The sequence below is a fragment of the Lycium ferocissimum genome, chromosome 5 (genome assembly GCF_029784015.1).
Source record: "Lycium ferocissimum isolate CSIRO_LF1 chromosome 5, AGI_CSIRO_Lferr_CH_V1, whole genome shotgun sequence".
Classification (NCBI taxonomy): domain Eukaryota; kingdom Viridiplantae; phylum Streptophyta; class Magnoliopsida; order Solanales; family Solanaceae; genus Lycium; species Lycium ferocissimum.
Window position 1 is genome coordinate 47,577,797 of NC_081346.1, and position 11,959 is coordinate 47,589,755.

Sequence of the window (11,959 nt, forward strand, 5' to 3'; positions counted from 1 at the left end):
CATTGTACATTCGTATACCGATGATTTTATACACTTCCTTATTTCCGTATATAAATAATATAAAAACAACCAAACTACAACAACTACAGCCAATCCCTACGATATTCCAGCCCACAAAACAACTCATAACAATCACCAAGCAGCCCGCACGATAACAACAACAATTTATTCAATTTCCGATATAACTTTCGTATTTCTTTCATCTAGCAACGTAGATACGACTCGGATAACTCAAATACATCTAGGAGAGAGGATTTCTTACCTTATATGCCAAGAACCACTCTTCTTCCACCTTACTTCACTATAAAGTAATTCTCCGACTTGCTACGATCCGGAAGTAACCCATGTTATGATCACGAATTTGTTGGGGAAGATCACTATACTTTTATCTTGGAAAGGAAAGGATAACATTTACTGCACGTTGTTGAATTTAGAAAGGGGAAGGGAACATGAAAAAAATGGTTGTTGCACTTTTTGAATCTAAAAGAAGGAAGAAGGGAGTTGGCTGCTACCTTGTTGAGCTTAAAAAAAAAAAAGGGACAGGAAGTTTGCTGCAAGTTGCGCCATATACTTTCCATCAAATGAATTCTCAAAAGACATAGCTACTAATTCTCATGAAAAATATGTACAAAACAATATGATGGGTCACATGGTTAACAACATAAGGCGGTGGAACATTAAATTAAAAAAGAAAAAGAAACTTGGATCCTATCTACAAGATTAATTGACTCATCAATTTATTAACATAGCGAAAGATATGTATCTTTTGACCATGCATTGTCACGTGAACCCACATGGACAAACTTAAAGAAATTAAAGATTTTGTCCTTATCCCAAGGTAGTACTATTAAAATATTACTAAATCACGAGTATCTTACAAAATGTAATAGATATTCTAATATTCATAAAGATTATAATATAAAAAAAAAAAAGTATATTTTATCAAATTCTAATTTTTTCAGTTAAATCTCAAAAGTAAAAAAAAAATAAAAAATCACTATTCATTCTCAAAACGGTAAAAAGATAATTTTATTATGAGAAAATAATTTCTATCTTTATAATGTATAAAATTCCATTTATAAACATCATGTCTTGTATATAATTTAAAGCGTATCTAAAAAGTAGTAAATTTAACAACTATATGAAATCATATTTATCAAACTTTTTACAAATAATTTTCACTTAATAGAAAATACCATATCAAAAATAATATCTAACGGTATCAAGAATATTAACCTTACGGGGTCTTAGAGATATAACCTCATGTACACCCTTAATCCCTTCCAAACTCAAATGGTTTTACTACGACGCATCATAACGCTATGGTATGGGATGTTACAACCTACTGATATGTTGACTATGGAGGATGGGGAGAATGATGTGGAGAAATCTTCACTTGTCAGAAAGAATTCAAAAAAGAACAAAATGGAAAAAAAGAAAGTGGGCTGAGAAAGTTGCAACAAATGATGAGGGTGAAAAGACTAAGAAGGAGAAGAGTGAGACTTGACCACTCAGGAAAAGAAAGGGCAGTGTGAGTGAGGAACCTGGTTCCTCAAAGAAGCAAAAGGTTGAGTTATCGAAGTTGGAGAGGAAGGAGACTCTAAGGTCTCAGAAAGTGTTGTTGGGAAGAGTGTTTGACTTTGATATTGCTGAAAAGCATGGCATGAAAGAACTCTTTGACATTGTTGAATTCCAAAAATCGAGCCATCTTTTTGACCCTCTGGCCCCCAGTGTGTTCGAAGAGGAAGTGGTCACCTTCTATACCAACCTGTCCTATACTGATAATGATACCTTGGTTCTGGATGTGAATGGGACTGATTTTGTGTTGGATGAAGAGAAGCTTGGCGAGATTTTTGGTGTTCCAACTGATGGGCTAAAAATAGTGGTTGGGAAGGCTTCGGATGTGTTCGTAAATTTGATTGTCAAGAAGGAAGGAACTGCAACTGGAGCAAGGCTCCCCAAGAAGGAGCTTAAGTCTGAGTTTCAACTTTTGTTTGAGCTAGTCAACAAAGTGGTGCTTCCAAGAGCTAAGAGAAGCTCTATAGCTTCTATCTCCGACTTGGTTCTCATTGAGGCACTAGCAACCTTCAATCCTATTAGTCTGCCAGCTCTCATGATAGAGCGCATTGCGAAGGTTATCAATGCGAGAGAGAGTAGGCATGGTCTTCCCTATGGGTTCTTTCTTCATAAAGTCTTTGAGCATTTTCGTGTCAAAACGGGAAAGCCCACTATGGGAACCAAGAAATAGATGTTCACCATGAGAACTTTGGAGGAATGTGAGTGTGTGCCAAAAAAGGTGGTGTTAGTAGCAATTCCACTACTTTGAGTCTTATTGAAGCCCAAGATGAGGCTATTGCTGAGATCCAAAGGCTCCAGGCTGAAAATGCTATCCTTAAAGCTATACTTGTCGAGAAAGGACACGAACCTAGTCCCAGTAGTACTGTGGAGGAAGCTAACAATCGGTTGAGGGCTGAAAATGAGAAAATGAAGAAAAAGCTTGATACGCTTTGTGAGCAGATATTCCAGGACCAGAGGACTGCTAATGAGAGAATGGATAGGATTCTCAAAGCTCTAGCCCCTTAGTTTCTTCCCTGCCTTGTCCTTCATCTCCTCAGTTCCCATGTCATTAAGCCCCTTTTAATCCTTTTAAGTTATGTCTTCTTTTCATCCCTGTTCCTAATGACATTGGTACTCTTGGCTGTTTCATTATCATATTTTTGTGCTGTTGGAACTACTATGTTTTTATTGTAATTAATCACATATGGACACTTACTCTGTTTATGCTATGAAATTAGCTTGTTGTTCCTGTTATTGCTTATGTTGTGTTGCCCAAGTGGCCATGAGTTAATGCTACTGAACTTTTTTTTGCTTGTGACGCTTTTATTACTCTTTTCAATGATGCCAAAAGGGGAAAAATCAAGGGTTCAAAGGAGTCAAATTGATATGTTGTATTCAAGGGGTACATATATATGATGTTGTTGATAATAACATATTGTTATGCTTGAAAGATAGGTCTGATTCGCTGGGGGAACAAGTGGGAATCTGGTTCTCAGGGGGAATATCAATTCTGGGTTTGTCATCGTCAAAAAGGGGGAAATGATAAGTTATGCTATTTCGTGTTTTGATGATTTGCAAAACATACTCGAGGAACCAGATAGGGACCAGGTGTGATCAGTTCCCTCGTCGTCGTGGTCAACCTACAGCCGTAAATACCGCATCGTACCGATCGGGCAAAGAGTCGCAATAAAGACAACCGCAGCCTTCAGAGGCCAAACCAAAAGATGAAATGCCCCTATCTACTCTGACATGCTCTCTCATATATAAACAACATGTTACAAGGATTAACTCAACACTTGCAAAACCTAAAATCATATTCTCCCTCAAGTGCTAGCCACCGCTACTCTCAAGAACAAAGCTGCCACAAACTTAAGGACCAGATCCCAACAATGAAGATGTCTTAAGTCCTTAGGTTTGTTGAGCCTTTGTCATATTTTTTTTTTACTTGTAATCTTACACTACTTTCAAGAAGTGTCATTGTAGGACAGATTTCAACCTTTGTTGTTTTGTTTTCTTAGCTAGAGTTAGTCAAAGTTTGTAGCTTTGCAATAAGTTATTGTAAAGGGCTTACAATAGAGTTATTCTAAGGGGTGAGGGATTAAGAGGTTAATTCCTAGGTTGCAATAGGTTGTAATCTGAAGTTTCTCAGTTTAGTGAAGTTGGGAAATCCTACTCCGGTAGGTCGTGGTTTTTAATCCCTTAAGCAAGGAGTTTTCCATGTAAACATCTTGTGTTATTTACTTTCTGTCCTTTCACTTGAGGGAGCAGATAGAGAACATAGTTCTCTATACTGTTTGGTGGACTCTTGGTTTTTATCACTATTCCCTTTTTACCAAGTGAACTTCCCTCATATTAGTTGTAAATCCACTGATTCCATACCTTCAATAAACTCTGAGTTGTAAATCCCAATTGATTCTGTTGCAATTCTTTTTTATGAAGAAAACCTAATTATTTTGAACTCCCACAAACCAGCCAATAATAATACCAACAACATACAACAACATACCCAGTGTGATCCCACAAGTGGAGTCCAGGGAGGGTAGAGTGTACGAGACCTTACCCCTAACTTGGGAGGTAGAAAGGTTGTTTCCAATAGGTCCTCGGCTCAAGAGAACACATATCAAAGAAAGTTAGAAAAGAAAATAACGGGTGTGAAGAAACCATGGCTGGATACTATAGAAAACATAACAAAGCATTCTAGAAAAGGAACAATATCAACAAAACAACACGATAATCAAAGTACAAGAAACAACATATAATAACAAAAATTGAATGGCAAGAACCTATAGGCGAAATACTATGACTACTAGTATGGAAAGATAAGCATTTTTTTTGTGCGGATTGCCCTTCAAAGGCACTGGTCTTTAATTTTTACCCCTCAAATTAGTGGTCTTTAATTTTTTCCCTTTGCCTAAATAGAGGTTTGTAAAATTCCAACTAAGTAAAAAAAAAAAAAATTGCAAATCCAAACTCTACGTTGCGAATTTTTTTAATTTTTTTTTGACTGAGCGAGGGTTCAAACCCAAAATCAAGGAATTTTTAACAAAGGACAAAAATTAAAAACCACCAATTTAAGGGATAAAAATTAAAGACTAGTGCCTTTGAAGGAAATCGTGCAAATGACCCTAAGATAACAGGGAAGACTATATACTACACACAAACCAGTCATAACCCATTAAATAGACCTCTTGCTGCCCCAATTTCCCATCGTACTTCTTCCCTTTCTCTTCTATCATTTGGAGCATAGAAACTAGTTAAATGCCAGGGAAAATCTTGAGTCTCCCCAGTAAACTTAAATGTGATTGAATAAGACCACATGCTTCCAACTTTTCCTTCCCATATTCTGCTATCCCACAACAGGAATTACCTCCCTAGTTCAACTGGCCTTCACCTGTGCAAATTTGACCCATCTATTAGCCTAAAGTTCTCTTACAATCCGTTGAGTGAGGATTAAGGAGGGTACTTTAATACGTTAAAACATTATTTAACCGTCACGTCTCAACAAATAAGCTAATACATCATCGCTAGAAAATAATGCCCTGTTAATATCAAGATTGAGATCCTTGACACATCTGTCAGAATTAACTTTTGCTAGTCATTAGTTGTTTTGTGTTCCAATATAACACTCTAGGACCTTAGTTATTCTAACGTCGATATTTTGTAATATGCCCTACGTTTTAACAATGATGTCAAAAACTATTTAGTATTGTTTTACTCCCTCCACAAAGTTTCTAAAAAAACACTTTTAAAACTGATAATATTAAACCTATTACAACAAACACATGGCATTAAGTGCACAACCGAAAACTTCAAAATTCAATTGTTTTTAAAGACGAGAGATTTTTAAAGGTTGTCATCGGAATATCTTCTAAATTGGAGGGAGGACAATGCATCTCATCAAGAGTACTCTCCCTAGCCAATCTGAATATAATGAAGAATAAGGGCAAAAGATAAACTAGAATTACAAATTACAAGCACAACAGACTCATATTCACAGGAAATACATACATAGAGCTTGAAGTTTTTCTACCACTGGAGAAGACCTACCTTAGACAACTTAACAGTAACCAGAAAAAAGGAAAACTAATATACATAACGACCTGACCTTATCGCTAACGGAGAAAGAACTAAAGGCCCGAGTAATGGACCACTAAGTTTACAGTGTACCAACTGGATCTATACACAACAAACCAGTATACACATAACACAGCTACGGACTAAGAATGCTCGTAAAACCCTTCTATTGATATACATGAACACGGCTTCCACTAGTGACAAAGCCGTCCAGTTAATCAAATTCATTCATCTGTGTTGTACATGATCTTTGCTATCATTCTGTATCCTATGCGCATACATTGGCAGTCGAATGATCTCATGAATCTCATTCAACAACGCGTCTTCAGTGATGTTGTCGGTTATACTTCTCAACACCTGAATTTTTGTACAGGAACCATAACTTGTCTAATAACGGCCATCATCCCTCTAAAAGATGAGAAAATATGCAGAAGGTTCTGATAAAGCACAAGTCTATGTATCAACACATCAATTGCATAAATTTAGTATGTGCCATTAAAGAGATACCTTTATGTATGTGTTGTAATTATTCGGAACTCTTTTATCGATTCTGGTCCTCATCCACACCCATGCTTGGTTATCGGTATCAAAAGAGCACTCTATTATTTTACCAGAGTAATCTGACGGATCATGACCCTCTGAAACATGAAAGAACCCAACATTTCAGGATATGCACCAGAGGCAAATACCAAGAGAGATGGGAAAAAAAAACTGAAAGAAACAAGATTTCACGGGGTACAAATAAAGCACAGGAGGACTGCTCAGATATGCAAGACTATGGGACAACAGATTAGATATTTGGCTGGATGTCCCTTAACCTCATCACTGGAATCAGTAACTCACCAGCTCCAAGCAAGAAGGACCAAGCATTGGAAAGATTATCTTAAAGAGCAAGAGAAGAATGAAATCAAGTCAAAAGTTCGAGAGGTGCATGTCCTAGTCTGACTAGGATTAATCAGAATTTTACACACGAAGACTAAAGAGACACCCTAAATTTGGATTATCTTGTTCACAGTCACGTGCGACAAGGAATTTCCATATATGTGCTTCCATGGTTACGTTCCTGAAATTGCAAAAAAGATTCTACTGCCCATTGATTCAATTAGAACCTTATTTTGACGATCCAATTAATCCAACTAACACGTCTGACCTTTTTAACTTTAGCAATTGATCCAATTTCAAGTAGTGGACAATCCACATTCTAATTACCAAGCCTCAAAAGAACAAAAAGTAAAAGCAAGAATATGTGTGTTGAACTTAGAGAGAGTTGGATTAGACAGGAGGATCAGTTGTGAATAGCAACACTGCCTTGAGTTTTTAGTCACAGCAAGAAGTACCTCTAGAAATTTTATCCATATACTTCCTACTCCCTCCATTCCTTTTTTACTTGTCCCTTATACTAAAAATAGATTTTCCTTTCTACTTGTCCTTTTAGTGAATCAAGAGATATTTATTATTTTCTTTCAATATTAACCTTATCATTAAGTAACTACATAAAGTACTAGTAGTTAAACTTAGATTTCCAACGCATAACTAATAAGGTTAATTTAATAAAACAGACGCCTAATAAATACTTTCTTAAGGGGAGTGTCAAGTCAATATGACCAAGTAAAAAGGAACGGAGGGAGTACTACTTAGCACCTCACAAGCACCAAAAGACTAAGTGTGAAAATAGTCTCATTAACTTTTTCAATCATACAACGAATGAAGATTAACTCTTTCTAATAATAGCACTACATCCAATTCCCCCTATAACACATTTTTCATAAGAAATCACATCAACCCAGGTCAGTAAAGTATACAAGACATCAATAAAAACTAAACGAGTATGGATGTAGATGATATGCATCTCTTATTTACCCAACCAAACCCCAATTAAGGGAAACATTCCTGCATGGTACCGCAAGAGATATTAACTAATATAACAGGGATTTCTAACCTGGAAAAACAACTCTATTCCCTTCCATTAGTTCCCTCTTCCCTCCTTCATGTAGATAAAGCAATTCACGATCGTCGACCACCTGCCATATGATCAGAGATAATCACACTTTATTCCGATAGGAGAGCATATAACATGATCCACTTCACAAAGGCTATTCTGCTTTGTTGAAGGATAATACCATCAATCTAAAAGCTTAAGCTATTAGAGAGAGCACACTTTTGTTAACTTAATTATCTCAACCAGAAGCGGATTTAGGATTTAAATTCTAGGAGTTCAACATCTTAAATTTTTAGCACTAAACCATTATATTTCTAAAATTATGGGTTCATATCTACTATTTATTGTAATTTTTGTAAATTTTTACGCATAAATTTATACTCCGCATCGAAAGTTTGGGGTTCAATTGAACCCCAAGTTATAGTGCTCCATCCGCCTCTGATCTCAACACATCCCCTCAAGTGTGGGCCTGATTCTTTTACGGGGCAAAGCATGTGGAAATTCTTTTTGATAATGGGTGACAGTAAGACTAGAACTCAGGACCATTGCCTGCTTTAATATTGTTAATTGTGTGACCATCATGTCTAAAAGCTTAAGCGGTTAGTTTTATTAACTTAACTATCTCAACACGCTTAAAGCATGGAAACAAATGATATTGACAGGTAAGGTTTAGGGACATAACAACAATAAGAAACCAAAAGCACAAGGAGGAAATAGGAACAGCTCTATTCACTAGGAGAGCAGAATACAACCTCAAACAGAAAGTCAACCGAGTTCATTTCAGGGCATTTCCACTTCAAGAGACCCTTGTGCATGCGAGGAACATAAGGATCATCGCAACCCTAACACGGAAAGAAACAGCGGCTCAGTATCCAGATCCTAAATTCATCTGTATGATGTATGCATCTCCATCACTGTTAGCCATAAACATGTCATTTGCAATTAAATGCAAGAGGACATGCTACCAACTTTAATACTTCTCTGCAACATAACAGTAAACATAGAAAAGGTTTGGAAATCACTTCCACATAGAGTTACTCAACATAGCAATCAAAACATACACGCCATATAACTTGGAAACATCTAAAGTGATCTAAGAAAATTGAATCCTCATGGGAAAATCCAATACAACACTAGAACGAGAAGCAATTCAATATAGTCGCTCTTTCTCAAAAAATAAGACCATCGGCTTCATGTGAAAGCTTTGGAATAAATTCTCTGAGAAGTTTCGTGACAGCGGAGAGCAGAAAAAAATCCTTCCTCCTCACCTGATAACTTTGATAGATCAGCAGCCACTTTAGCTAGAACAAATGATATTAGAAAAAAACTATAATTAATTTTATGACACTATATTCCAATTTTGACGAAACATACCCTGAAAGGCTCCAACTCGTATCTATAGTAAGGGTTTCTACTTTGGTATATATGCTGACGTTCATAATTTCTTGGCCCGATCACTTCTTTGTCGATCATTTTCCACCGTTGGTAAAAGGGTCGCTGTAAAATTATAGAACAGAGAATGAGGTACAGATAATATTCGAAAAGAAAAGCACGCAAAGCAAATCAGAATGAAGTGAAGTTGGTAAAGCTTATCCAGACTCCAGAGTTCCAAGTGAAAAGGATACTTAAGATGCATAGGCTTTCATGTTCTCCAAGACATTTATTGCTATTACTATATGAAACCGTAATCACACACCATAATACACAACTGATTAAGAGAACACAATGATTGAATCGTATGGAATATGTCGGCTGTCTGTTTTCTCTGAAGTAAATGGGGTTTCGGATAAACAAAATAGGATGTGCCACGTTCTACTGATAAGCATTGGGCTGACAGAAAGAAGTTGTCTTTCTTTCACTCGATCCTATTAGCATGCAGGAGCTCTAGTTGCAGTAACACAAATAAACTTCTAAGATTTATCAAAAGTAGAAAACATTGTAGTATGAGTGAGAAGCCGATTAGTTTGGGATTGAGGCAAGGTGATTGATTGATGACCGTCTTAGGTAACCATATGGTTGAGATGCACCTCATATTCAATAAGAAATAAAAATACTTCAATTAGTCATGCCATGCAGTAAATGCATTCCCTATCAAACAACATATTAGCATTCCTCCACTTTAAAGATAATGCAACTATGTATCCCTGCAGCTCCATTTTTAGTAGGGCGGGATCATTATCCATTGAGTTTCAAAGCTGGAAACAACAAATATCTCAGTTTCAATAAAAGAAACCCCACCATTATTATTGACCCATGAAAGAACTAACCAATTAGTAGAGATAACGTGCAACTTTCAGGAAATCATATTTTTTAAATTAATGACAACCAATATGTCCATTTTGCAGATCAAAGTAATTCTTTCAATAATGTGCACAAAAAGAAAGTTTGTTACGTCTCCAAGACATGTTTTGACATCCTACAGCTTGTCAGTGCACTAAATGACTAAATGATCTGTAAAGCTCTCAGAGCTCTAACTTAGAGCTCTTTGCTATTAATGAAAATATTATCTTATCAAAAAAAAAGTTTTGGCATGGTATGCTTGACTAAGAAAGTCACATTTCAGAGGTAGTAGAATTTCATATGCAACACAAAAACTGCATTATAACATAAAACAGACATCTTCTGTGTTCTAAGATGCATCCCAAAGACTTATTGGCACCAAATGGTAAGGCTATAGATTAGGGACTCTAGTTCCCCTCAACACTGACAATGTCAGACAACAGATTGAAGAAGTGAAAACAATCTCTGGGACAAAAAAGTCAAATGTTAGACGAATATCTACAAGGAAAAATAATCACACAAGGAAGTCTTACACTTCTGCCACGAAACAGACTTAGAAGAAAATTAAACTACTTGCTAAACCACTGCACATAAACACAACGACGAATATAAATAGACGTAGGAGATGGCTATATAAACACAAAATAGTTTTAAAGGTACTTTTGTTGTCAGTGTAGACATATATATATATATATTTTTATTTTTATTTTGAAATGGTAATAGTTGCATTCATAAACAGCACAAAGGACATAATGTTAATATTATTATTCCTCATTGATATTTTTTATGAATTTACCACATCACTAATGCAGGTATTATATCATAAACAAAATCAGGAAACTGACAACTAAGCACATGACGATCACTGCAGAATTTGATAACGGGATAATTCCCATTAATACAGAGAACCAAAAGACTCCTAAGTATATAACTAACATTAATTTTTCAAGAAGAAAAGGAAAATAAATTCTCATAGAAGAATCCTACCTCAATGACAGACACATGGTTATGGGCCATCGTATCATAAATTAGGTATCTCCTTTGCTTCTTCTGTGTGTCAGGTAAAGTATCAATTACCATCTCTCCATCAAGTAAAGTGAAGTAGTGGGTCTTCTCAACTAAACCCTGGGAGAAAATATGAGAATTTCATAGATAAATAATATATACAGATACTTTCTAGCAGCGAGACATAAAAGGGAAAAAGAAAAGATCAGAACATCCTGATAGCTGACTGAATATTAGCTTACTTTGTTAGTGTGTCTGCATGGAAATCTCATCTGAACCCTTCGGATGTTGAAATATCTATCAATTAAGAAACAACCATCCATCGTGATCAGCATCATGTACCGTGTCCCATCAGCCTTCCATGTGGCATAGTAGTAGCGCTGCCTTAAGAATTGCAAGTTGTCCCTGCATATCATGACAAAGATTACCTTGGATGAATCTTAATTTCTAGATTTTCACCATCCTTGCGTTGTGTTGGATGCTACCATGTTTTGTAAGGAAGCTAGCAAGTTCAATAAATTAACATTTGTTTTCTCAGAGAATATATTAATATCCATGTTCGAGTCCATATGGGGTTCAAGTATGAAGACACAATAAGGTTTTTATCCGTGAGTAAAATTTGTATGAGGGATCTAAAAAATACATTAACTATTCAGAGCACTTATGGATAAGCTATCATGCAGAATAAAAAGATATCAGCAGAACAAACCAACAAATCAAGCTTATTCATGCTGCGCAAGCATAATATAGCTAGAGAATACTCATTCCGCCATGTGTAACCTTCAAAGTTCGTATCGTGTTTACTGCACAGACAAGATAGGCACACTGCCGCACGACGCCAGTTGCCCAGAGGCATCAAGAACTAGTTCGGCTCAATGTTGGTCACCCATGAAAAGAATGGGAAAAAGGTAGAAAGAAAATGGCCTCTGGAGATTTAAAACCTTCCTTGAAGGTCGAAGGGTGTTTCCGATGGTACTATGACGGTACAACATGATAAGGCTTTTACAGAGAAAGAGAAAGGAAGAGGACATGATCTGAATATACAAGATAGTCAAAGTCCTCAACTTTAATTTCTTGTTTCTACAACTATCGGGTCCTTTTTGT

The 11,959-nt window shown here is 36.2% G+C and overlaps 1 protein-coding gene across 2 annotated transcripts; it reads right to left on the minus strand.

Moving 5' to 3' along the window:
- Nucleotides 1-5,495: 5,495 nt before the first annotated feature.
- On the minus strand, nt 5,496-11,281 carry LOC132056866 (uncharacterized). Of its 2 annotated transcripts, none has more exons than XM_059449254.1 (7): nt 11,098-11,281; nt 10,838-10,975; nt 8,945-9,067; nt 8,744-8,838; nt 7,571-7,656; nt 6,139-6,269; nt 5,496-5,988 (listed from the first exon to the last, which is right to left on the minus strand). In XM_059449254.1, exons 1-7 carry the CDS (start codon nt 11,269-11,271, stop codon nt 5,860-5,862), a joined length of 876 nt encoding a protein of 291 aa, XP_059305237.1. In that variant the 5' UTR covers nt 11,272-11,281; the 3' UTR covers nt 5,496-5,859. The 2 variants fall into 2 exon arrangements, with proteins under 2 accessions (XP_059305237.1, XP_059305238.1); XM_059449255.1 differs by having other exon boundaries at nt 5,496-6,039; nt 7,571-7,655; nt 8,743-8,838.
- Between the last annotated feature and the right edge of the window lie 678 nt (nt 11,282-11,959).

Excerpts from the sequence above, each read along its gene's own strand:
- LOC132056866 (XM_059449254.1), bottom strand. The coding sequence starts at position 11,271 with ATGATATGCAGGGACAACTTGCAATTCTTAAGGCAGCGCTACTACTAT. Across the intron at positions 7,657-8,743 it reads GAAGCCGATGGTCTTATTTT|GCAGGTGGTCGACGATCGTG; the intron begins TTGAGAAAGAGC and ends TCTGATCATATG. Across the intron at positions 5,989-6,138 it reads ATTACAACACATACATAAAG|GTGTTGAGAAGTATAACCGA; the intron begins GTATCTCTTTAA and ends ACAAAAATTCAG.